The 26,976-nt window shown below is 51.3% G+C and overlaps 1 protein-coding gene across 1 annotated transcript in view; it reads right to left on the bottom strand.

Annotated features, from left to right (window-relative positions):
- LOC105699177 (discoidin domain-containing receptor 2) overlaps nucleotides 1-26,976 on the bottom strand; it is an 83,697-nt gene that overhangs the window by 21,995 nt on the left and 34,726 nt on the right. The window contains exons 2-7 of the mRNA XM_012423977.1: nucleotides 22,402-22,586; nucleotides 19,737-19,842; nucleotides 16,459-16,690; nucleotides 9,523-9,670; nucleotides 8,150-8,457; nucleotides 4,551-4,758 (exon numbers count right to left, since the gene is read on the bottom strand). Coding sequence (XP_012279400.1) covers nucleotides 4,551-4,758; nucleotides 8,150-8,457; nucleotides 9,523-9,670; nucleotides 16,459-16,690; nucleotides 19,737-19,842; nucleotides 22,402-22,516 — 1,117 coding nt within the window. The 5' untranslated portion in view covers nucleotides 22,517-22,586. The remainder of the gene's footprint in view (nucleotides 1-4,550; nucleotides 4,759-8,149; nucleotides 8,458-9,522; nucleotides 9,671-16,458; nucleotides 16,691-19,736; nucleotides 19,843-22,401; nucleotides 22,587-26,976) is intronic.

Genomic DNA, 26,976 nt, shown 5'->3' with positions numbered 1-26,976 from the left:
CTTGGTTCTCTTCTCGTTCCCTGTGGCGTCCTCGATTCCGTGAGTTTCAAGGAGCAACAACCATCCCTCGGGAATCCAGCGACCCGAAAGGAGCATCGTCCCGAAAATCGATGGGGGAGGCGCGAAACAACCGAGATTCCTCGAAACACGAATCCCACCCCCGTAGTCATTAGGGTCCTCGGGCGTCGCGTTCACCGCAGGTCTACCCTCAGGGGGTGGAGTACAGGGGTAAAAGGGGTAAACGCGAACCGTGTAGGGGGTCGTTCCGTCTCGTTTGCGCGGTGGTCTCGGGCAAAGGAAGGAGGGAAAAAAATCGGAGAGTCGCTTCCTCCACCCCGTTAGGGCTCGGGGGTGAGGGAGGCGCGGTATGCGTCCGTGAATTCCCGACAGGATTATCCGGAGGAAACAAAGCTGTCGTCGTGTTTGATATCGGCTTTTACGTGCCGGGAACCATCCCTGCCCAACCCCCGGCGCGTATGAAATCTGATATTAAACATTCTTTGCACGGCGCGAGTAAACCGAAAGGGGTGGCCATGGGTATGGGGTGGGCCCGTGGTCGCGGGGGTTGTAGGTGTCAGGTGCTATGGCGGAACCTTTTCCTCCGACAAGCTTTCTCGTAGACTGCGTCTCGGCGTTTTGTGCTACCTACGGTCCTGGACCCTAGGGGTGGCCACCTATGGATCTCTCGCTCTCCCTGCCTGCCTTTCGCGTTTTCTCGCCCTCGCTCGCCTTCCCTCCTATCCTCGCCCTCCGGAAACTCGCCGGGAATGCCAGAACTCTATGTACCGGCATTACGCGCTTGATATGTTGAATGTTTCGTATGTACTCCTCCCTGGTGGAAGAATACGTCTGGCGTATTTACGGCTCCCTCTGTTCCGTGTACCGGTGCACTGGAACTGTTCGGGAAATATGCTCACCCGGTATGACCCGGGAATGCACCCGAGGTCGAACCGCCGAGCATGAGCAATAATGCAGCAACGGTGCTGCGAATAGTATGTACGGGACGATCGACTCAGGAATTAATTATCTGGCATTTTTTCAATCATCATTCCGCGGGCAGATTTCGGATTCCCCGGCCCTAGTTGCTCGTTTCCGGGTTTTCGACACCCTGGGGGCGGGAACACCCCGGGTTGCACGTAAGCCTTCATATATCTCGACGAGGTCGGGAAAAGGAGAGGAAACGAGAGGGAGAGTCGTAATTTCTCCAGGAAATGCGCGGTGAAAAAGTTCCTCGGGTCCCTTTCCTCCTCTTTTCGGCCAAGGAAACTTTTTAAATATACTTAGAAGCTGGAACGGTGCGTTCCGTCGTCGATATCGCGGGTCTACTCGCAGAAACGGGAGCGAGGAAGACCACCTGCGGATATTGCGGTTGCAGCTGGGTGCAGTTTCCTTTTCAGGAGAAAAAAAATTCCTCCCTACGAATACTCGGAATACAAATGTGCGAAGATTACCGAGAAACATTTAATTTAAATGCAAAGCTTGGGGGGAGTGGGGTGAAAAGTGAAATAAAAAAATGGAGAACCAATTAACGTCGAGCAGCCGGCCTGGAAGCAATTGGACGTGAAAGACGATTTCAGGCCAGGAAGACGCGACACGGTTTCGCGTGTCCACCGAGTCGTCTCTTTATCCGTCAATGTCAAGTTACATTAACGGATCCCGGACGAGAACTCGCGGCGACCTTCGCCGCGTCGTCCCTGCACATGCAGTTGCAGCTGACGCTCGTCGTCAAATGCAACTAACGTGCTCCTTGATCTCAGGCACGCCTTCCATGCCAATTTTAAGCCCTTTGATTTACCGCTCGGAATGGAAATCTACCGTGAACTTCATTTCGAGGGCAACCCTCTGCACGCTCTGCAACCGTTTCCACTTTCCCTTCTTCACGTTTCGCAATTTTTTCATTTATTTTTCAACGAACACCGAGATGGGTCGTCGAGGTATCTCCTCGAGACAATTTCGAGACGTCCCTCGATCCAGAAAATCATGTCAATTAGGTTTAGGACGACCGGGATCCAATTTTGTGACATGGGCGCATCGATGCACCCCAGATGCACCGGGGCCACTGTTCACTGCCTATTTTGGGGTCTTTTAATTTAATTGAACTTTTTGTTGGATCAGAAACGTGCAGAATTTTTTTCGGGGAATTTTAGGGGTCGCGATCACTCCAACATGATCCGGGGTGATTAGAATTCAATTTGGCAGCATGGCCCCGCTGGACCTGCAGCCTCCCTTCAAACGCATTCGAGATGCACCGGGACCATTCAGCGGGATTTAGTCAAATGACCGTGGACCGTTCGCATCCGGCTCTGGGCCGTGTAATTACATACATTTGAGCAAAATTTAACCGCTTACAAGTAGTCAAAATCTTTACGGTCCTGCCGTGTCATCGTTTTCCTGAATGTCGTAATAACACGGCCGAGGGCATAACGATGCATAATCGCGCCGGGGCTCGTTTTATCAGGATATTTGAGGGACACCGTCAGAGGGAACTCGGGGAGCAATTTCGGTTTAGGGGGGCACTTTTTCATAAATCATGCAGCGGTATAATATGCAATTTTTCGCGACGAGGGGCGCAGTTGAATGGAGTGCACCATTCGGGGTGTTTTCCTTTCGGGCGAAGTTCGCACGGTGGGATGCGGTTGACTTTTGAAGAAGCCCTCTCGGCTCGTCGAGAGGTCGCATTGGCGGGGCGAAAAAAAAAAAAGAAAACTAGAAAGTCGATCCAATTAAAACCACCTCGCCACTCGAGGCGTCGCGACGCATTGAAAAGGGCGTCGGGTAAGAATTTCGATTTTGCGCCCTTTTCCGGCAAGCGTCGTCTTAGACCCCTGACTCCCGTCTGGAAGTGTCGAATGGCAACGGAAGAACGGAGCCCGGTGAAAGGAGGAAAAGAGAAAAGAAATAAGAGACTTTTTAAACACCGCAGACTTGACGCACTCTGATAAGACCCGAGAAAAATGTGCGTCCAAAGAAGCCCGCGAAATGCACTCCGGGAAAATAAATACGAAAAGATTCCGTCCCTCAAATCGAAACCCTTCGACTACCCAGATCAAGCTTTCCCTTTCCAAAATGTCAAGATCTACAAAACTTTGGCACCCGGTTAAAACATACTACGTGAAGCGCGATTATATAATAAAGCGAACGCAAGAAATGCGCGAATAAAATGATATAAAATGCCGAAGCAGGGAAATGAAAATGGAAATGGGAATAAAAAATCGGAGCCGCTCAAACGAGGTCGGATTAATTGGAGAACCTCTTTACCATTCCTGAATATCGGGATTTAGGAATTGACGTGGATCTCGTCGGAGCGCTGTAATGGCGTCTGGCCAACATGGGCCGCAACAATGGCGGCGGACGGAATGCGGAATACGGAGCGGAATAATCGCGGCCTTCGAGGGCGCATCGACAGGGCTGAAATTTGGCCGGGTGAAAAATGAAAGAGATATCCCGGCCATGAAATGTGATATCGATATTTGCTGGGGACCAGGGGTGTTCCCGAGGGGGTGTGGGGGTAGTGCTGGTCCAGGGATACCCCGGGTAGCCCCTGGACGAAGTAGACTGGATGAAGCGTCATTAGCAACTGTCTGAACGAGGCTGGTCCTCTCTCCTCGTATGCTATCACGCGCTCGCTTCCTCTTCCTCTGTTCTGGTACCGACGTGCCCGGCACAAAGGCCGAGTACCCTGTCACCCTCTCGCTCGGTCTCCCGCATCGCCCCATCGCGCCCTCTCGGTCCCCCTCGCATGATGGTATCCCTCGCACATTAATCGGCATATTTCCCGGGTTTACCTCGTAACGCTTGCACACATTCAATTAACTCCCCCAAAGCTCCGCCGGATGTTTTGATGGGCTTCCTTTGATACTTTCTCCCGATATTCGGGAGAAGGAAAGGGAAATTGGAGAGGGCGAATTTCAGAGGAAGACAAGGAAAAGAAATGGAATGATATTCCTGCGCTCTGAGGTACATGAAATTTTTGCAGTCTGACTTTTCTCTGCACCCGAAGAAAATGATTCGGTCCAGTAAATGAAGTTTTGTTGGTTCGTTTTAGAGGCGTATATCTTAGGAGACTTTTTATTAATCGATCATTCTTGGCATTGTGATTTTTTTCATGGGGAATATATTTTGCGCGTGTCCGGGAATTGCGGAGAGATTGGCTTTGTTCTTCCTTCCATGTCCTGATAAATGCCCGAGAGGAAGGGAGAGGCATCCCCTCGGACGAGTATTGCTTAATTTAAATCACCGGCTGACAGATCCTCAATAAGCTATTGTCAATTACTGTATATCAATTTTAAACTGCGCCGGGTTTATTTTTCCCTGATTGACGGACGGCTACGAGAGGCATTGGCAGACTCCGAATCGAAATGAAACGACGGATCCTGTAAAGAGGAAAAATCCTGCCGACGCTTCCGGCGTCCCGACGCGTTTCATATACCGGCGACGCTTCTCCCTGCACCGGTCTACGTCAAATGCAGAATCGCGGAACAAGACGCGCGATAAACAAAATTTCACGGAAAACAAATAAACGGAGGAAAAAAAAAGTGAAATTGACTCACCGGAATCGAAAGTGACCTCGCTGATCATGATCCACCGTGCCGAAAAGTGAAGTCGAAGCTTCACAAATTTCCCGACTCGGTGATGCAGCTTTATCGTGATGTTGCGAGAAGTCTCGAAGATCTTGTCCTCCATGTATGTGTACGTGATGGGCTCCCCGGTGTAATACTTGCCGCCGATGCTGAAGAGAATGTCCACGTGGGAGAACACCTGGAAATTTAATTTCCACCTTATCAATGTACGAATGAAAATTTCTAAAATCTTTTTCAGCCCACTCAGTAGCACTCTACACATTCTGAGGTACTATCACGAGTTTGTATATCGGGTTCCGTCATCGAGGAACTTGAATGAGTGGGACCTGATCGGCCACGCTATGTAATAAATATTCGAAGGGCGCGTTGCGATTGAAATTGATCGATGCGATCGATGGAAGTGAGATGGAATGTCGACCCTGAAGAGAATAAATTTCCCGAGCACATGGGTGCTCTTTGCAAGCCTTTCGGTGCAGGATTCCAGGTGAGGGGGTGGGGTTTCGCGATTTCCATAGACGTTATAAAAGTTTAATATGTCTTTAAAGTTTGATGGGGTATATGATCCGGTTATAAATCAGGGGTGTTATCCGAAGAGGAGAGCCCAGCCGCCCCCAGGAACTTCCTCTCTTATTCGCCTTTTACCGAGAGAAAAGTCGGGCTGAAATACACCCCCCAGCCCGAATCGAAATGGCCGCGATCGATATCGAATTTGCCGATCTCACGGAAAGTCTTCGCCCTCTGGATTTCAGGCTCTCTTTCATCCCTCGACTGGTCGGGCATTAAATAATTAAAAGGAAATTCGCCAACCCCCAAAACGCGTCTACGTCACGCGACAAAACCGCGCCGCGAGATCGTATAATATTATACGCGACACGGAAAAAAGTCCTCAATCCCGCGGCAGATGATATCGGTTTACACGGGGGCTTTTGCGTCCCCCTCTGCTCCAGGTGTACCTGCGCAATTCGGATTATTCCCCACCTGTGTCATACACATTTTTGGGAACATCCCCCTTTGGTCGCCCCGTAAAATTCACGGCCGTAAAAATCCTAAAATTCTGTGGATCTTAATGAAAATTTATCAGAAAACTCAAAATAGCCATGTTATTGTATTCCAGTGAATTTATAATTAATTAAATATACAATAAATTAGGTAGCCGTATTTATGAGTATTTAACGGAAAATTCGAATTATTCACCTAGTGGGGTATATTAACAAAAAAATTCTCTCCACGTATGATTAATTTTTTTAACTGCGGTTTCCTTTTGACGTGACTCGCGGAAGCTGATAAAGAGAGGCGGAGGTCCTTACGCGATATCAGGGAAACTGCGCTCGAGTTCATGTATAAAATTTTCCGCTGGCAGGCAGCGATACGTCAATATTCCGGGGAAAGGGGCATATCCGAATTCGTTTGTGATGGCAGAGGGTGGAGACCGTCGAAAAGATCCTCGGTTCGGCTGCGGTGTGCGATTGAAACGGGTTGGGAATATTTGTGCGCGAGTCAGACGCAGGCAGAGGCCCTATTTATCCGATATAATAATATGTGAAGGAGGACGGAAGGGGGTTGAGATGCACCAGGAGTCCCGGTCCCCGAATCGAGAGGAGATGGGACATGGCGTGAAATCGACATGGCAGCGGAAAAAGACCAGGACATCCGGGATGTTAAGTAAATGATAAGAAGAACGATAAGGGAGAATTATTCCAGGGAGGAAGAGTGTCCTCGAATTCGGGGAAAAATGAAGGGATTATTAAATTTCCTATTCATGGGGTGCGCATAATTCTGCACTCCCCTGCGATAACGAGCGTCTTTTCTTGGAGATAAAGTGCATGTCGGAGTCAATCCCCCGATTGGCCGAATTAGCATAATTGTCCATTATTGCGCCCACCCCCGAAAGTCATCCGAAGTTCCGGCAAACTCGCGCGCGGTATGCATAATCGTTGATAACAATTTCGGACGACTCCAGTCTGACAATAACTCGGATGAGTGAGTCATTACTGAGGCGGCAGCTTTGATCCTTGAGTAAATGAGTTAGCCGATTCCTAACTTGCATGATTCCGCCGCCCCGGGTGCATCCGATGACGCTTCGAATTTCTATGCACTCACGGCGCATCGCGATAGGGTATCGCTCGGTTTTGCGACGAATCGTCCAGTAATTAAATTCAGTCATTTAGCAGCCAGGGTCGTTTCGGGTTCGTCTATGTACCTCAGGACGCGGCGGTTTAGAGGCGGCTCCGATAGGGCCGCGGAAGTACCTGGTCCAGAATGCATAGGTTTTGCATTTAATGGAATGCACGCGCCGCTGTGCACCGGTTATGAGTTTGGACACCGTCAATATCCGGGGGCATCGCGCCTCCACCCCGTCGCGATATACCCGCGATATATCCGCGATATATCCACGATGCACCGGCGATGCAGCGATGCGGTCTCGCGAAAGTCGGACGGACTATTCGCGAGTGCAGCGCGCGGATGCACCCGACGATGCGTTGGGAGAGCTCGCAGGTGAGCCGACATGACATTATCGAAAGTGTATCCCCGGGATCGCGAGACCGACCTGGCCGGTCCGGAAATTATGGGAATCGAAACGGACGCGAAGAACGACCTCGCAATAATTCGATCTCGCCTAAATGCATTTCCAGCTGCAGCGACGCGCCATATCGGGACGACTAGATACTCTTTCTTTCCGGGATGACACTTTTTCATTGCAACCATTTTTCCTTTGCTAAACGTGCAAATGTCATTTTTCCCGCGTGGGAATTTTCTTGCTCGTCGTGGGAGGGTTAATAGAAAAAAAATGGACGTCACCGGGGGATTTTCTTGGAGACGTCGGAGGAATCACTCGAGCTGTCGGAAGAGATGCGGAATCGAGACGCGGAGAAGAGGGGGACGGATATAATGGAATAATGCCAATGAAGCGGTAGTGGATGTCGGTATCAAAACGTGTCGGCTGGCTGCGAGGTGCCACGGCGAAGTTGGGTGTATTGGGATTCGGCGGGCGTTCCCTTGATAAAGCGTTGAGTGGAATATTCAATCAAGCGGGGACGGAGAGCAGCACGCGGGGAAGACGTCGCGACTCGTCCTGGAGGACGGTGAAAAGGAGACGACGAGGAGCGCCGTCGCGACGCTGCCTCCTCGTCGTGGTGTTCGTGTCGGTAAGCCTGTTGATCGCTCCTCGGATGGTTGGCTGCCTGCTGCTGCTTAAGTATTCCGCGGGCTGTCCTATACCTTGGATACGAGACACCGAACCAAGCGGAAGCGCCTCCACCACGGATATTTATCCATCCGGAGAGCGATATCTTTTCCGATTCAGGAAGTGCAGAGTGTCGCACTCTGCGTCATGCGTTAACGAACCGAATTAAACGTAATGGAATCGATGAAATTGAAGAAGAAAAATCGGATCGTGAAAGACGAGGCAGGGCAATCCGACGAGGTAACGAAACTTGTTCATTTTCATTTTAGTAAAACTCGAAAAGTAGAATTTATGAGAGGAAATCTTGGAAAGTACATCCTGGATTTTTCAACCATCAAGTTGGAGAACGAATTCCGGAATTCTTTTCCGGAAAAAGTGAGCTCACCTGGACATCTTTTGTGAATTGATTGTTGCAGTATATGTGAACCGCGGAGAACTCTCGAACGCGGTCGAACTCGAACCTGATCTCGACGGGCTGACCGAACCTGGTGTCATTCCTCCAGCCGACCCAGCCTTGGCCACGATCGTGAAGGTATCCCATCTTGAAGTTGTCAGGTCCAGTTCTCCCATCGGTCAGTTGTCCAAGTCCTCTGCGCAGGTCGCCATCCCAGTGGCCATCGTAGGTAGCATCGAAGAATTCCCATTCGTTGCCCCTTTTATCTCCCTGGGGCATAGAATAGGAGACGACGCCATCTGGAATCCGCGACAGATAAAAATAAAAATAAGCCCAGTACCGGCAAATTTATCCATATCAATAAGGAAAGGAACAAAAAAAAAGTCACTAATCCAGGATATCCGGAAATCCAGGACGAGCCGACAAGGAGCAACAAGTTGACGAGGAAGGGCTCGATATTCCATCGTTCGACGACCTCGAGAATCCTTCCCGCTGATCTCTGGAGATTGATTTCCCTCCCAAGGCTTTCTAGGGACATCAAAAGGATCTCGAGCCCCCGCCCTCGATCCCGGCATCCTCGAGGAATCGATGTTTCGTAGACAAATAAAAGGCGGCACATGAATAACCCATGAACCACTCGGCTGCCAGTTAACGTGGAAAAGCGATTTTCAGCAAGGGATATCTCGCACGAATCCGAAAATCTCCATCCCTGCTCGCCTTGCGATCCATTGAGTCCCTTTTCCGCCCTTACGTACCGTGCGCTTGGTTAAGCCCCGGAAAAAAGGCGCCGATAACTGGAAGATAACCACTCTCGGCGTTTCCCGTTCCAGGAAAAATTCAGAACTCGGTAGTTTGCACATTACGAGTGCAAATCACTGGGCGACAATGGTATCATTCCAGGGGCACTCATTTCGCTTCGCTCGGACGCGAAATGCACGTCTGGTGGAGGGACGACAGCGATTTACGAGGCTCCAGGTAAATCGATGTCTCGTAGGAAATAAAAGGCGCATGAATAAGGCATTAAGCATTGCCTGTTAACGTTCCATCGGGAAAGGCGATTTTCAAGTCGCGTGACGACGAGCGGATGAAGAGCTCGACTGTTTTGCCGCTCTGGAGGATATTGGAAATAATCCCATTTGCCTCGAACATTTAAATCCAGTTTTCGTAGGAACTCAAAGATATCGTGCGAACGAAGCATTAAGCTCTACCTGTCGACCCTGCCCCGAGAGAAATGATTTTTAATTCCTTCGGGAACTGAACGCAAATTTCTTATAAGGAACCGAACGCTAAAAGTTCAAACTCAAAGGATCAGTTACGTGATAAAAATCTTCACAGCGATGGTATATAATTTTTAATTAACCCACCGCTCCAATAGCATCCGTAGAGTTCGACTCTCATGCAGACGGTACGCCTGTGGTAGCTGTACGGCAGAAAGCGAATTTTGCTCGCCCAAAGTGGAGGGTCCAACTCGTGCTTGGACTCCAGGTAGGTGTTGGAGTTGCCCTTTATCACCTGGAACGAGGTAAAAAAACCAGAGGTTAATTCGTTAATTGCTTAGAAAGGAGACGAGTCATTTTCCCGAGGTAGGTATCGCGATTGCCCTTCTTCCCGAATCTCACCCCCGAGTACACAGAATCTGCAGGACACCACCCACCCCGAATCAATCGGCGATCGGTACACCGATAATCCCCAGGGTCCCCAATCGATGCCCCTTTCCGCGACCGCGACACCGGGGGGTAACGTGTCGGTTTATCGAGGAGCTCGCGTAACTGGTGGTAAATAATTCACCCCTGGGCACTCCTTCTTCGGGAAGCATTCCACCCCCGGCGCGTTAAACGCTCGTCGGATTCCCCTCCCGTCCCTCCCAGAGGCTGGGGGAGGCATTCCGAAATGTAAGCAGAGCGAGCCTCCCAATATTGATTCCGTTTTGTAGGCTTATGAATAAAATAGCCGAGGAGAATGGAGGGTCACGCGAGGTGGAGTTCCAGCTGGTGACGAGCAAAGTCGGTCCCGTAAAAAATTGCAAAGAGGCAAAAAGTGCAACGGGGCATGTCTAGAGGATGCAAGACCAAGATGGTCTAGATACAGGGGTGCAGGGTGCAGGTGAGCACCCAAGAGGCCCCAAAGGGTGCAACCTAGTCGCGTGACGGACGTTTTGCGGCCGGCACGACATTCCGTTCACGTTCCCGATGTCGCCGACACGCTCTCCACGTCGCGCCACACCGTCGACGTGGCCGACGTCGCGACGTCCGTCGTCGCCCCCGCGCTTCCGCGGCCCTCCGCTCACGCAACCCTCCGGTGACAGAAATCACCCCCGAGGTGTATCGCCGACCTCTTTTCACGTCCACTCGTGCGAGGGGATTTTTCCCCCCAGGAGGGGATTATTCGTCACGGCACGCTGCCCCCAGGGGGGTGAAATTTAAAGTCGAGATTTAATTTCCGAATTTCTTTAACACGTAGAAATTACAAGGGAATTTCATTTTTCGTGGATTCCATGGTGGTGTTTCGAGGTGGGGTCGATTCTTCCTCGTTTCGGTACACCTGGGGCCACCCCTTCAGGACCACCCCCACCCCGCGGTGGCTGTAACGAGCCGAGCTTGTCCGACGGCTTACGGGGGGTCAGGATTGTGAGACGGGTGTATATTTCACGGAATTTCGGGGTATTACTTTTCATTACCCACCTGCAGCTCCGGAAATGCGGGGGAGGGGCGCGACGGTTCGGAACGGCAGTAAACCCTTACTGATCCTCCGCGGAGTGTCCGGGAGGGTGCGATTTTCAGGGCCCGACAGGAAACGCGGGATGGGGTGCCCGTCTACCCCGGGAACAATGCCGGAGGCTGAAAAACGCCGTCCCCCATTTTTTTCCCACTTTTTCCCCATTTTCTTCCCTTTTCTCCCCTTTTCTCCCCATGAAAGGAGCAATCAGGGAAGCGCGAGGGTCTCGCCAGGAGGCGAATCGCCGGACTCGGGCATCGAGGACACGTGGACTTTCAATTTCTGAATTTTCAATTCCACTTTGACGCCAGGTCCGCTCCTTTATAGCGGTACTTAGTGCGCGCCATTATCGTGGTCCAGTGTACCGAGAGGGAAAAAAACCTTTTACACGCCCGGCCGCGGCTCTTGGCTTCCGATATCTGCATAACATAATGAGCCATAACTTCGAGTCCCACTCCCTCCGCGCCGACTTTACAACTGATATCCACGTTCCGGCCACTTTATAATCTCCCTTTCTGAACTATCTTCGACGTGTATGCGCGCTAAGTAGCCAGTAATTACCGGGGGTTGTTCGGGACCCTGCAACGGGAGCCATCTAGCGGAAGAGGCCGCGCGTGATTTAATGGCGTCGCCACCTGAAGATTTTAACGACCGACTGCCTTATATCGGCGACGTTATTTCCTATCGGCCAAAGCGGAACGACGTCTCCTCGGGGGGTCTGTCGTTTCCCCTTTTTATATATACGTATAGAAACTCGAGCCGTCACCAGGGCATTGTAAAAGTGTCTGCACCGGACGGTCTGCACGCGTCCAATATGGCGAACGACGATACCACCGCCGCCAGAGAATGTAAGGTTAATACGGATCTTTTACACGTCGTGAGACGGTATAACCCTGGCTGGGGAGTCGTTACGTCATCGCCCCTTGATACCAATTGAACTTCATGGACCAAGGGAAAATATTGCTGGGAAGTGCGCAATGGCTTTATTAGGGGCCTTTCGAAGGGCCTCGATCGAAGATCCCCTCTGAGATGGCGAGCCGGGGATGATACCGGAAGTTGGCTGGCTGCCCATCCGATTTGCATGGAGCTACGACAAGGAGCTTGTAATTCTTGGCCCTCTCTAGCCGAAACAAGCTGAATCGCGGGACCTAGGGAGGGTCGTCGGAGCCCTTGAAAAATTCGAGCAAACGCAAGCGCCATCCTAAGTGAAGGATACGCGAGTCGGAGAAGTCCATAAGTTACGATCGGCCGGTTTTTTTGCAGAATCTAGATGCATAAAGCGGATTTATCGGGAACGCGCCATCTTGGCTCCCGAAGAGGACGCTCCATCACGACTCGGCGGCGCGCGCGACTTTCGGGCTTTTTAATATCTCTTTTCTTGGCGACGCATCGCGGGGCGCGGGCCGTATCTATCAGGGATATCTAGAACGCGCGTCCCCCTTTTCTTATTTGACATTTCGAGCCCCCTTTGCGGAAGCTTTCCATCATTACCTCGCCTCGGCCCCTCGGCGTCCCTGGCCGCATAAATGTGCGCGATCACGATGTATCAAAGATGGATGGAAAGGCAGGGACGTCGCGTGCGATTCCGCACGCATTCCGCTCCCTCTCACGCACGGCTTTTTCCTCTCGGCCCGTTATTATCGGATTTTCACGGCGTTTTTCTGCGCCGGGAACCAGGAGGTTGCGAGGAAACGCTCTCGCGTGACCGCCCAATGGCGGCCCGATCGAGCGCTCCTTTTTCCTCCCTTTTCCCGGGCCTCCCCCCTCGGCCAATCATTCACCCCTGTGATCTCCACCTGGAAATTGCCGCTCTTATTTCCGAAGGACCAGGCGTCGAGGCATTACCATACGCGATAGACCTGAAATCAGGACCCGTGGCCGGCAATTACACTCCATCAAGTCGCCGACCTGGACTCGCTATCACGGGCTGATTACGCCGGGTAAACGGGTTAAGTAACGAACGAATCCGGTCGGATGTCGAAGAGGGAAATACCTGGTAAAGTTCTCCCCCTTATCCTTAATTTTTCCCAATTTTTCTCCGTTTCTCCCTTCACAGGACTGCGTCCATTTTTTCCCCACTTCCTGAGGTGGTCTTGATGATATCGTAGCGCGATATTTCCTCGTATAAATCGTTGCTTTTATTCTTTTATTATTACATCCTCTACTTTATATATCATGGTCTACGTTCAAGGGATCGGAGGATCTGGACCGCGTCGAGATCTCTTCGCTCCGGAAGAGAGCCTCGTGGTTCCGGTTCTCCGGAGAGGAGGGCCGGATCGCCGGAAGGGGGACCCAGTTCGCGTTCGTTTCCGGTCGGTGGTGGCCAAATTTACTCGATTCCACGAAGCGCATTTAATTCCCGGAGTCGATGGACCCATAGGGAGGAGTCCCGAGGGCTAATGAGAGCCGGCCCGTTGCCGCGCGTCGCTTTTTCGCGCTCGCTATTTATTATTAACGTCGGCTCCCCTCTTCCTCGACTTTCGGAAAAGGAGAGCTTTTGGCCGCGCCTCAAGCCTTAATTACCACTGGCGGTCTTTTGAAGCTGCTCGTGAAGTAGCTCGCCACGTACGCCGACTTCCTCCCGCTCCGCCGACGATTATTATCACGGGCTCGAAACTCGTATCGCGGGCCGCGACTGTCGCGCGACTTTATCACAGGGGCATGCAAATCAGAGGAAAGAAAAATCTGGTCCTTCCTTCGAAAATTCTAAATATCGCTCATTTTCAGGGACTTGTCATGGCGCCGCGACTGGTATCGCGTTTTCTGAGTCTCGTCGAACTCGGGCTAGCATATCGCGGCGACATGGAAATTAATGGAAAAATCTCCTCCTTCCGCGAATAGTCGGTCCCGCGAGTTCGCACGGATTGCCTCGAATAATGGGTACACGTCGTCGAGCGGCCCCATTGTTGCGCCCATCGAGGGTTCATCTCTCGCTTTGTTATTCCAAAAGGGTGAGTCCGTCGGTTTTCCGTATTTCGGGATTTGCGCTTCGGCCGAGTCTTTTTCCGGCCTTTCAAATGTTGCTCCTGACCCTCGATGCGTAACGCGGACGGCATTTCGCTGCGTCGGGCCAGAAGGTAGGAAGACCATTTCGAGTTGCCGGGACGAGGAGGAATTTTTGCAGATTTCAGTTTTCGGTATTTCTCCGAATTCCCTCCGCGGAGCAGGAAAGTGCTCCTACGGCTCGGTAAATACCGCCTTTCCGCGCCGATAAAAATTAACACGCGGCTGCGTTCCATTTATTTATTATTTCCCGTCGAGCCTGGTCGAACGGAGTCGCGATAAGCCGTTTCGCAAATTTATTTTTCGGGGTCTTCAATTATTTTCCAAAGCGCCCTCCTGTAGCTCTTCGCGGATGATTCAGTGCCGAGTGGGACCAGAAGTACCGTACTTCTCTTCGGGGTTCTAAGCTGAATCAACTCGAGACATATCCATCAGACCCGTGCAAAGTCGAGTATATTTATCGGGACTTCGCGGAAGTCTAGGGGAACGATAAATCCGAGAAAGTTTACCTTTCCGGCCAGGGGGTTCGCTTTTTCCGAAAGCGCGCCATCTCCGGCGCTTCGTTTCGCGAATTGGCTCGGCGGGCTCGCAATAAAGAGCGGAAAAGAGGCCTTCCGCTTGTAAATAACGCCGGCACTTCCGCCTGTGGAAGTGCGTCAGCGAGCTTTCGACGAAGGGCAATAAATGCATCTTCTGTCAGCCGGAAAGAGATCGCGTCGGTAAAAAGCCGAGGCCGGTCAAAGGAACTCGCGGATAGATGCGGAAAGATATCCCGCGGATTCCGCGTATGGAAATTACGAGCTTACGAGCCGGTTCCCCGAAGCGAGCGCGGCGCGGAATCTGCGGAATTAAAATGGATGCCGAAAAATGAATGGGCGATACCGCATTTGAATTACCCGCGCGGCTCATTTTAATTAAACTGGATTGTTAACGTTAATTATGCACTTTACATCCGCGAGGAGGAGGCAGTTCGGGAGAGGTGGACGAGGTTTAATTAAATTGGATTTTTAATATTAATTTTGCATTTTCACGTTCGTGAAATTCGGAACGGGTAGATGTCAAAGGAAGGGAGGTAGAGTTTAACAATTGAGAATACCGTGGTAGAGAGGGAAATCTAAGTACCTTAGCGAAGGTACCGAGGTACTTCGGAAGAGACTCGGAGAGTCCAGCGAAAGAAGCGTAAGTTTCAATGGAGAACCCGAAGCAGTCCACCGAATCCGGGTTCCAGAGTCTCGAAACTAGGCCGGATATTTCGGCTAAGCAGCTTAGAGGAACACACCTAAGAAAATCCCATCTGTAATTTTTCTCCACTGGGAAGTCTTTGAGCAATTCTCGCGCAAGATGGCCAACGCTCACAAAGAGCCTCCGGAAATAATAAGGAACCCTGGCTTGCCACTTTAATCGTAAATTGAATTATTATTTTAGGTACGATCCCGAGTGCACGAGTGGCAAGTCGGATCCAAGAGTCGACGCTATTTCGGGACCTCGCTAAAGCCAGATTTCGCGTCTGAAGACGCAAAGAGATCCCAAAGGGTCGCGCCATCAGAAGAGGTTATGTTGCCCCTCGCTCTTACACTCGGATCCCGTTTCCGCGTGTACAGTCGCACTTGCGGACACATACGCACACGCGTATGCGTTCTCAGGGAGAGGATTATGTCATAAATCATGATACGAGGATGGTTTGCGTACACTTCTGCGTATCAATGAATGGCGCCGGGCAATGCCCTCGTTGCCGATGTGGCCGGCCTTAAACCTCCATTTTGGATATAAATCGATATAAATCTCTATATCTCAGTTTTTCTATCCAAAGTACAATTGCCAATGGGATCTCCTTCGCGTCTGAAAAAATCCTGATTCCGGGGGAAGGAGGAGACTTAACGTCCAATGACAATTAATACAATCCGATTTGCGATCGTTTAACGGATCTCGTTTTACGGCTTCTTTTACGGGTCGTCCTGCGTACGGGGACGTCACACTTTTTATTCATTACTTTTATTTCCTCGATCGAAACTCGTCGATATTTCGAGTCTCGTTCAGAGTAGGAGGGGTCTTCCTAATAATACTTATCGGCCTTGCTTCGCTTCGTTCTCCGGGATTTTAAGAGGCCAATTTCGAAGAGTCGTAAAGGAGGATCTTAACAGGATTTTTCACGGCGATTAAACCCCGCCCCCCNGAAGAAGGAGTTAAAGTCGAAAGTATTTCTGGCCTCACCCCAGGGGTGGGTTATGCGCGGACGCGCTTCGCCTCCTCGGCGATCGTTTGTAACGAGTCGGCGTTAATTGGGGGGGTTTTATGCCCCTTCGAACTCTTCGGACCCCCCTGGTCGCCCCAGCTCCCCAAAACTTCCCCCACATTGTCTCGAAAAATCACGAAATTTATTTCCAAACCAAATCCGGGAAGTCATTCCAATTCTGCCTTTCCCGACTTAACGCTTCGCTTCCAAATCAATTTCTCTTGTACATCAATTTTCGAATTTTTTAAACCATGGGGCAGAATTGACATTGAAATCAAAATTACTGATTGCAGATTTTCCAAAAAGTCTGCGCCGTAAATTAATACAAAACACGGTTACATCTACCTACCTCTTCACCTTTCACGTCCCTGTACCGCACCCACTTGCCGAGGTGAGGTCTCCAGTACTCCAACAGGTAAGCCTCAGCATATTCGACACCAACGCCATTGCCGAATCTTCCCTGGGTACCGGTGGCGGTGATCATGTGAACTTTGCGAAGATCGATCTCCAGCCATTCCTTGGGCTCGGTGGTGATTTGGTTCTTTGGGCACCAGGCTCCGCCATGATTCTCCGTCCTCAGCCTGGAACGAGAAGGAAGGTTGGATTAATGTCGGCGATCCGAGGAGCATGCCGCTTCCTCGGTAATGGGCGGCCATCTTGGTTTGGTCTTGGTCCCGCGATCTGGACCAGCACTAATGGCGAACGCCGACCAGCTGATAGGGCTTAGCCCGCGGTCGTTTTCGCTGCACGCGCAAAGAGCCGTGCTTTAGTTTTAATCTTGGCGGAAAAGGCGGCGGGGGCGGGGGGCCATTCGCACATGAATAAAAGATGAACCTCGGGAACGGCGTGCGAAGCGCCTTCCCTAATTGCGTCGACCGTTCACCACTCGGCGCAAAAGCTGTCCCTCGCGAAAGAGCGTCGCTAATAATCACGTTTCGCGCTCATCGGGCGACGCCGGTGACATGGCGTCGCACCCTGACGAACTGGTTGAAATGGCTGGAAATTCGAGGACGTTTTGGAGAAGCGAGACCGACTCGAAGACGTCCTTCTATGCCCATGTCAAGGATTAATCGGTCCCCAGAATTTGAGCCCTGGTCCTGACTTTATACGAATTTATTCCCATTTTATATGAAATTATTAACATATCTCTGCGTCGAATTCGAATTACTCGGTTAGGGTAATTTTTAGCTCCGTCTTCGTTTTATGAAATCGGTTATAGAGATCGGTTGGCTCGGAATTTGGCGAGAGAAATTTTGGGAGGACGTCGCCGGGGAACGATATCCCGGGGTAGAATTAGTTCGCCCCTGGAATTTCAGGCCGGGTCATGATTTCGTCAAGCAATTTATACCCCGTTTATGAGTCAGGTCATAGAGAATCCGGCGGGTCCCCCGACAGGTCGTACAATTTAAGGTTTCCCGATCTCGAGTCTCGCAGGAACCGAGGGCCACGATCGATCAAACGTCAGACACTTTGATTACGGTGAGTGCGCACGCGTGGCTGCAGCCTGCAACAGCATTTGCTCTCGGAGGACCTCCTCCCAGGAGGTGCCACAGAAGACAAGAAGAGGACGATGAAAAGAATACACGACGTTTTAATTTGTCCGACAGCTTCCCACGGTGGAGGCGCGTCGCCCTTCTGATGCATCGACTCTCGACGAGTCGAACGTCGCGATCTCGTAACCGAGGGAAATCTTTCCCCTTTTCCCCGTTCTGTATTTTTCATATCCTCCCCATCGCTCGCCACGATACCCCCTGTCAGTCGGTTCAGAAGTCAGACATTTTAAAAATAAACTTCCCCAATAAATTCCCTTAGTCTCCGAACCGACGATAATGGATGCAGCTCACGATGGCGATGATATAGGAATGATATAGGGATGCACCGGGATGCACCCTCTACGTCGGTGTCACCAGTTGCATCCGAGCTCTCATCTGCGGTCCTGGCACCTCTTCTCGGTTGTTCCGTTCCGTTCAATTCTCCGAAAATCCTTGGTTCTCCGTTTTTTCATCCCCCGGGGCCAGGAGTCCGTGATTTCGAGTCCAAGGCTCCTCGTCCTGGATTTCCCTCCCACCAGGTCCTCATCAAGGCCAAGTACGAATTCCCGCGAGGAGACGCTCACCCGACAGCTTAGGTCCCGGGATGGAATTAATTAATTAATTAATTAATTGAAAATTGTGACGCGCAAGAATGCTCGAGAGGTGGGGACGTGAAATTTGAAACGCAGTCCCTCTCGCTTCCTTTCCGCTCCTCCTATTTTCATTTTTCACTTTAATGCTCCGGGAGATCCTTTATTTGCCGTTGGATATCCTCAACCTGTTGGGGGCGATATCTACCGCGCCCTTCGGGAGGCATGTATATATATGTATTAAATTAAATGGCGACGCCGGGAGCAGGGTCCTGGTCCTGAATTCATCAGCGCCTTGAAGAGGGCTCTTCAGCTGGTCATTATTTGCGGTAATGGAATGTATTAATATCAGACTCTATGCGGTGAAAAGGAAAGTTCCGAGGCGGCGCGACCTGTGGATGACACCCGAGAAAACTCCGCGTGTAAAACAATTTCGCACCCCATTCCCCCTTTACGGGGGTGCAATCCAGGTCCTGGGACCGGGACGACCAGCAATCTCCCAGGAACCACCGGGACCAGGACCTCTTTGCCTTTTTCTTCATCATCCGCGAGAGTGCGCGGTGCATCTTTCCACCGGGACGTCCTCCCCTTTTGCCCCCTTTTTCGTCCCATCCTCTGGAGCCAAAAGAGGCTGCGGAAGAGGGTCGTTATTAAATTAGAAAAAGGAATGACCAGGAAAGGACGTTCGCGGTCTCGCTCTCTAGACCTCATCAGCACTTGCCGGCCATTATTCCGCGTAATGGAATGTATTAATATCGAATCCTCCACCTGTATACCGCATCCAGGAATGCTCAGCTTGTAAGATAACTTCGCATCCAATTTCCCTTTATTGCAAGGATGCAACCGGGAGGTGGGACCGACCGCATCTCTTGGAGAACCGAGACCAAAATGGCGTGCTTTGCCCTTTCCTCCGCTTCGAATGGGATTTCCAAAAAACCTCTTTGCATCTCTTCAAGGGGACTCCCGTTTCCTTCCTACCTTCTCGAAAAGGTTCCCGAAGAAGGTCGTTATTAAATAAGGAAAAAGGCCAGGTCGAATTTCTCGGTACAGGGGACTGATCAGGACTGTAAGGATCATTCTGGTCGGTCATTGTCCAGGGTAATGCAATGTATTAACATCTGAGAGTACTGCCGGGAGATCCAGGGAATTTCTGGGCGATGGTCCATGGTGGTCCGTTTGGTCGGCGCCCGTTGGCGGCGTCCCTCGGGACTCGCTCGTAAACCGGGATACGCACTCGGTGCGTCCGTGCGTACTCGCTCCACGGGCCGACTCCGATGCTCGTCGCATTAATACGTAACCGGATAGAGTGCGCCCCTCGTCCCGCCATTTAATATTCATGTTACGGCCGAACGACGCGTTACGATTAATAAGCCGAGCACACGTCGCTCCCGGTCGGGCCGATCGAAGGAGTCGATGACGCCCCGCGAGATATCCATAGAAAATTATTATTTTCGGGATTCCCTGTACAATGTATATAAAAAATGTTCCCTGGAAAATTGTCTTACCGTGCCTGACGAGGACCCACGTTGCCGCTGTCGAAGCTGGAGGTGGCGTTGATGTCCCCATCCGGTATGGCCCCGGACTCCATGCCGAGCGGCGCGATGCATTGCGCTGGAACCCAAACCGACAACGAGGCGTTAGGGATTACTTCCTCGTGGAGGAGCCCGAGAAGGGATTTATGTGGAGGTGCTCCGATCATACGACTAAACAACCGTCTAGCCGAGATCGAACCGGAGCGATAATCCTTTCCCACCGCGTGAGGAGCGGCTACCTACAGAGAACCGGGACAAGAAGATCCCTGTTCACCAAGGGACGCGCGCAGCTGGACACGGGAACCGAAGATGTATTTATTAGTGCCTAGGAAGATGATAAGATGATATCGCCGGACGCACGTGGAAAGTCGACGCGAGTCCCGTTTTATGGAAGGACAAATTGCTGCGAGACGGGCTCTTCTCAGGCGTACCCTGAAGAAGAGCCCGAAAAGGATCCTGAAGAAGAAGCACGACTCGAACGTAACTCGCGTCCCTAAATACGTAATAAAGTGCAACCCGAGGAGGATCATTAATCCGTGCCCAGGGGAGATCATCGAGAGGGATGACGACACCCTGTCCCGTTTTTTAGCCTGGGTAGGAGCCGCCAGAATCTCGATAAGTCGTGATAAGTCGACCCCGGGGGGCTCGATTAGGATCAACCATCGTGGACCAATTTTCGAGGGATCTCCGACACGTCGAGAGTCGAAAAGTCTCGGAATTCGGGTTAAGTGTCACGTCTCTTCCAGTTAGGGTCACGTGCGACCTGGAGGAGAACTCCTGGATTTTTAGGAGAGGAACAGGCGCCTGGACGAGATCACTTCATCCTCGGGCTATCGTTCGCGTTGATCTAATTGTTCCTCGGGAGTGCGCAGCTGGCCGGGTCGTCCGGGTTAAAGAGGCCGAGTCTTTGGACGAAGTCTTTCGCCAATGGTGCGTCGAGCCGGTCAATGACGAGGTTAAGGCCCGTCGAACGAGAGCTGATGGTATCTACTTTGCATACGTTAAGGACTCCGGGAGACTCCTGAAGGCGTTTACTGTCTCTTGTCACGCGATCCTCCTGCGGCCCCCGATTCACGAATTCCGAAATTCTGGTCCAGCTCATCCTTCCCCGAATAACCTCAAATAGTGACGAGCAAACTCAGGAAAATAAGGCCTGATTTTTCTTCTCAGTGGACTCTCTACAGTGGATCTAACAACGCGTTCGACAGGTATCATCGCACATCGATCACCAGATCAGGTGTTCGGTATCACGTACCCAGTTTGCGAGTCGCATTCGGAGATTCCCTATCTCTTGGGTCCTGGGAGGAGAGATGTCGAGAAATTCGAGTCGATCGCAAAGTCCATCGGCGTCGATCGATCGATATCGGCCTGCGGCTATTATTATTAACGAAGGTACACGAGAGAGGTTCCCGACGTGTATATCGCTCCCGGGAGCTCTGGCGGCTCTCTTAACTCCCGGACCCTCGAAAAACGAGACCCTGTCGTTCCGGGCAGTTTTCTCGCCCCTTCGTGGCCGGACTCTTAAATCGATCCTCCGCATGCGATTCCGCGCCCTGGTGGGATGCTGGAGCAAATCCTCGGGGCAGGGCTGCACGACTTAAGACAATTACGGCGAAGCTGGACGCGGGGGGTGCGGCTAATCGAAGGAATGGAAACGTCTGGCCACCGTGAAGAAGGGAACGTCTCGGTGCTGGAGAGCCGAGAGATTTTTATCCGGGATTTTTATCGGAGACACTTTATCCGGGATTTTTATCAACCCGAATATTTCCGCCGCGTCCTTAACGAGCCGCAATCAAACTTCCTTCTGATTTTTCCGGCCTTCGAAAAAACTGTCCGGCGTGTCTGGAAACGCCGGGACGTTGAGCAAACTCGTTACGCCGCTTAACGGCGTTCGGATGGCTCGTTTAACGCCGCTAAACGGCGCCCTGCTGACTAAGGTGCTCCCCGGGCATGCAAATCGGCTCTTCGCGAAATAAAAGCCAGAGAGCACCTGCCGCTCTCCTGGGCTGGATCCTGGATGCCAGGATCCCGAGTTAACGGCATTGACGACTCCCGGATCGATACATTAACGGATTGCGCTAAAAAAGAGGGGAAGGTTGAGCGACTTCGTGATGCCTGTTAACGCTGTTTAACGGCGCTAAACGGCGCTAAACGGCGTCGCGCCGACTAAGGCACTCCGCCATGTAAATCGCGTCTTGCGAAATAAAAGGCGAGTAAAATAAAATACAAGGTGGAAGGAACTGCTCGCGTTAAAGCGGGAGATTCCGACAGGGGCTTAACGACTCCTACACAGGTGCACAAGTGGAGTGCATCGAGTGCACCGATTCTTGCAGGGAGCGTCAGTCATCGGCGCGGCTTTTTGCCGGCCTCGAGTCGGAGAAAAGAGAGAAAGGCTCGGCGATTTCACGCTCTCTTTCGGGACATTAATCGCTCTAATGGCGGGCACTTAATTAGCCGGCAGGTGAAGTGCGAAGCGCAATTAGCCGGAGCGTTTCTAATTTAGACAAATACTCGGCCGTCGTTCTCGATCGGCAGGAAACGGCGACCCCCCGGGGAAAACGAGACAGAGAGAGCCGGATCGAAGCGAGAGGCGCGCTCTTTGCAGACTATGCAAGGTATCGACTTGAAGTACACTTACAGAGGTCTATGGCGCTCGTCGTGGTGGCGAGACAGAGGATGAAGAGGAGGAAGAACAGGCTGAAGTGGGCGGCAGGTGGCGCCCTTCGGTAGGACCACCTAAAGGTCTCCACCATATCTCTCCCCTCGAGCCCCTCGCGCTCGCCCCCTCACCTGGAGTCCTGCCTCATGTCTGCCAGAGTCAACCTGGAACACGGAATGCCAAAAGCGATCTCTTTAAAATTGCGTTAATTAACGTAAAAAATGGTACAAATGAAATGAGACCAAGATTTTTAGAAGGAAATTGCAGAAATCGTGAAGGATCCGATCTCGGACCTCGAAGAGGCGGAACGACTGCGGCCGCTGGTGGATTTTCCTTCGGGATCGAAAGCTCCTTCCAGGGAAATAAGAGCCGCCTCGTTTAGGGGCGGCGTCGATGGAATTACTATAATACCGGTATCGCGATCTCTCCGACTAGAGAACGGCCACCTCCGGCCATTAAGTCCGGAGGATGCCAATCCCGAAGGAGGCGTCCGAGCGTGGAGGAATCGCCTCTCGGAATTAGCCATTACTCGTCGTTTATTCGTATTCCTCGAGCAAAGACGAGGAAAATATCCGGAAACGATGCCGGCTTCGCGCCACCGAATATGGCGGATTCCACGTGTCGGCTTCAGGTCTTGGCGAACGGAAGTCGCGGAGAATGGACGTCCTGGGGAACGGAAGTTTGGCTAGATATGCGATGAGGCATACGCGTCACGTAGAGATGAGACTAGCAGACCTGGTCCTCGTATTAAACCGACCGATACATTCGCGTGTATCCATCTGCATAAACTCATTTCTATGCAAATCGGGAGATTCGGCCTCGAACGTAGACTCCTCAAAGCTGGAAGCTTACGCCGAGCTTAAGTGCGCTAATACGTACATCGAGAATGCCGATAACTCGGTTTTCCTTCGCGGAATATTCCCAGGGGAGTTCGACGTCGCGCGTAAAGTCGGGATGAAACTGGGAAATAAGGGATCACCCCAGGGGAGGATTTTCCAAGTCCCGGCTTAACCGTAATTATTACTCAGGGGCGGAAAAAAATAATTTCAGTCTTCATAGTTCCCCGAGAGAAAATCATTAAAAATATGGACGCGTATGAGAGAAGGGAGATTCGTTAATTTATTAACAAGCACTTAACAATCAGTCGTTAGTGTGGCTTAAGTACGCGATAGGTGTTCATGCTCTTCATCAACCAGCCTGAACTACTCCTCTGAAAGCCCGCTCGCGCCGAAGAGCGATATTGCATTCATCAGGAATATCGATAACCGCGTTTCCTCTTCGCCTTTCCATCCGCGGAATAATTAAAGCTCACCCGGGTGTAATCGGTACTAATGTGCACACAGTCTGTCCGCGGTTTTCGGGGGCGTATTACGCGTCTTCGGTATCGATTAGAGTTAACTGGAATATTAGGGAGGGACGAGATAGATTTTTGGACGATCGAGTCGTCGACCTGATATTTCGACGAGGAATCCCACCGAAGGGTCGAATCGTGGCAAATTCCGGCGAGGGAAAGCCGCGACATTTGCAGCGACATTTCCCGCTGCGTTGGTTCTCTTCAGCTAGTCGATCGAGCTTATAGGTCGACCCAGAGACGTCCCTGGTGTCTTCGATTCCACCACGAAGAGGCCTATGACCGCGCAACTTTTTGCACGTGTCGCCATTATTTATTCACCCGAGTTGCAATTATTGGGTGCACGTTCCACGGTGTAAAGTCACGAGACGAGTAATTTGCCTCTACCTTCTTCAGGGCGGAGGCAGACCACTGACGTGTGCCAATCGAGTCTCAGGGCTCAACGGGGAGGGACGCTTGTTATTAGGTGCACCTTTCAATTAGAGAAGAATTTCACAAAGCGGATCGCCGTTTCATTTTTCAGGCGGCTGGGAGGGAAACGAGGTTAAAAATTTACACATCGCCCGTAATCGAGGGCAGCGTTTCCACGTCCAAAGTTCCCTGGAAGTCCTGGCGGATGTTTTATTAAACCGTCCCGCGGGATCAGCCAGGGTCCTGGCAGGCTCGTGGCAGGCCGCGAGCCGTCATCTTTAATAATTACTAACTGGCGAAGTAACTCGCACGTACCGAACGTCCGCCATGTTCGTTAATATTCATGAACCCCCAACGGCGGCTGGTCACCATCTCGAAGAGGGATCGGCACGCGCGCGCTCGCCGGAAGTCGACTCCGATTTTCTGGCCAGAGTCCTTCGGGATAAATAATCCTAGCCGATGACGACTCCTCAAGGTCCCTCGAAAGTATTGACGGATATCACGTCAAGGGACTAAATTAAAACGCGATTTCATTCGCGAGACTTCATTCTCGGGAGTCGAGTAAAGACCTTTCTCGCGAAGGACCATGTTTTCGGGGGGCCTCGAGAACACTTTCGGCCCGGCCTGATGGCAAGGAATAAGCGAAGGATTCCCCGGTGTTTGCGAATCGATCCCGCCGTTATCCTGGAGCTGTGTAGGAAGGCACGTATAGCCGTGTCTCGAAATCCAGCGCGTCGCGCGATTTCCCGCGGGGTGTTCCTGGTTAGTCCTTACGCCGCCACCTCGAGAATCCTTTCCAAGGAGGTCGCGAGTCTCGGAATTCCTCGAAACGAGCTCCCTTTAAGCGAAAGGACACGAGCTCTTTTCGGCGAAACTGGAACCCGGGGGCACCCGAGCCCTAACCCCTCGCCGTATGCAAAACGCACCGTGTACGCCGCGCGGAACAATGGACTATTACTTTTTACAAATGCACCGCGTTACTCATAACGCGATGCATAGATTCAGGATAACGTTGAATAATCGCCGACCGTCATGTGCGGCAATAATGTCCCGTGGGAAGTCGAGCCATGGTATTCGACGTCCATGTTGGGCCCACGAGGATCTTCCTCCAGGGTCGAGTCAAGTGGATTAAGAGTCCTGTTTGAGAAATTCTTCGACCTACGCAAAGGACTCCTTTCCAAGCTACCCAGACACCTGCTGATTCAACAAAAATATCAGAAAATAAAAATCCAACCCGTCCGAACAAATCGTCACAATTCCGGAGAAACGTTGCGTTCAATTTATTCCAGGTAAATAATTCAATTCTTTGAATAACATGAATATTTCTTTGGCACTATTTCCGGAAATATTTCTCTGGTTCGATGCAATTTGACTTTCTCAATTCCTAAAAATTCAGAGAAAAATTCTCGTTTTACTTTTCGTCAGGTTTCGAGGTAGTTGCTCGGTTCCAGGGACCCGGTCACAGTGGAGGGGCTCTTAAATCGAGATGATTCATTCGAGGATTGGGTCTTAAAACAGGTGAGAGGCCGAGCTAGGTGTACGGTCGACTTTGTCGGACTTTCCTAGGGAACGAGCGTTTAGTTTGATCGATCGGCGAGTAAGGACCCACTCGGGCCGGGCGTAACGCGGGGACCAAAGTAAAAGGAGCGGAGAACGGAGTTTCCGCCGTCGAGGAATTTCGACGGGAGTTTAAATTGTCATAAAGGGTTAGGTCGGCGCGAGGTGGACGGTCGCGGGGTTTATCGGCGACGGTAAAAGGCGCCTTCGACGAGAAGTAAGTCGTTCGAGGCCGTTTCGGACGTGCAGGCGTCGCTCAGTTTTACGGCGGCACGTGTACCCGGGTCTCGGGTACATTGGTCTCGAGACGGAGGCTTTTGAGCGAATGCGAGAAGGCCTCCATTGCGAGGTGGTTGGGCACAAGGGGGAAAACGATGGACTTCGAGTTGATCAGCTCCCAAAGTGCCGAGGAACATAAGAAACCTTCTAAAAAGCCGGGAAAACTCCTGGCCCGGAAGAGAAGTCCTGGTACAAAAAATATAAGAAAGAAGGATCTCGTGCCAAAAGCGCGGAAAGAAAATTCTAAAGATTCAAGGTGTTTGAAAAAGTCCCACAATTTTTGACAATACTCCAGTGGATCCCTGAAATTAGAAAAGGTAAAAGAAAAAAAAAATACAAATACGTTGAAAGGACGTTCTAATAAAGTCCCGGGAATTTTGACGGTATTCCGTAGGATAAAAGCCTGGTCAAGAAGTACGGTTGAAGTAGCCCAGCCAAGGAGTAATTAAAAACGACCCTGGACCGCAGCATCCGAGAATCTGGATCCTCTGGTCCTCGCTGTAGCCACATAAAAATTCCCTTTCCTCGGTTCCCCGGTTTTAATAAAATAATGGAGGCGAGGAATTCCTCGGAGCAATCTCTTAAAGCGCCGTTGCCTCGGTCCTCTTCCAGGTGGACTTCGAGTTTCCTGGACTCTGAAGAGTTCCCAAGATCGGGCAACTACTCGGATGAGACGGAACGATCAGGCTTCAGCTCTCAGGGAAGTGTTTCGCCCTGTCTTTGGACTTTCTCGGTCGTTTAGGATTTTAATAAAATAATACTGTCAAGGGACTCGAAGGACGTCGTATCCTGGAACGAGATTTTGACTGAAGAATTCAGAGGCATCTTGGAACGATGGAATTTTAAAGCGCTTCGGGCCCAGAATGAGCGGCTTATTCGAGTCTGCCGGATTTCAATGTAAAGTTACGACGCACTCGCAACTGCTCGGGAATACTTATAAACTTTCGGGGAATTAT

Source organism: Orussus abietinus, unplaced genomic scaffold, assembly GCF_000612105.2.
Source record: "Orussus abietinus isolate OABI.00-Male unplaced genomic scaffold, Oabi_2.0 scaffold3, whole genome shotgun sequence".
Classification (NCBI taxonomy): Eukaryota; Metazoa; Arthropoda; class Insecta; order Hymenoptera; family Orussidae; genus Orussus; species Orussus abietinus.
Note: the sequence above shows the minus strand (reverse complement) of the source record. Positions and strands in the feature narration are given on the sequence as shown.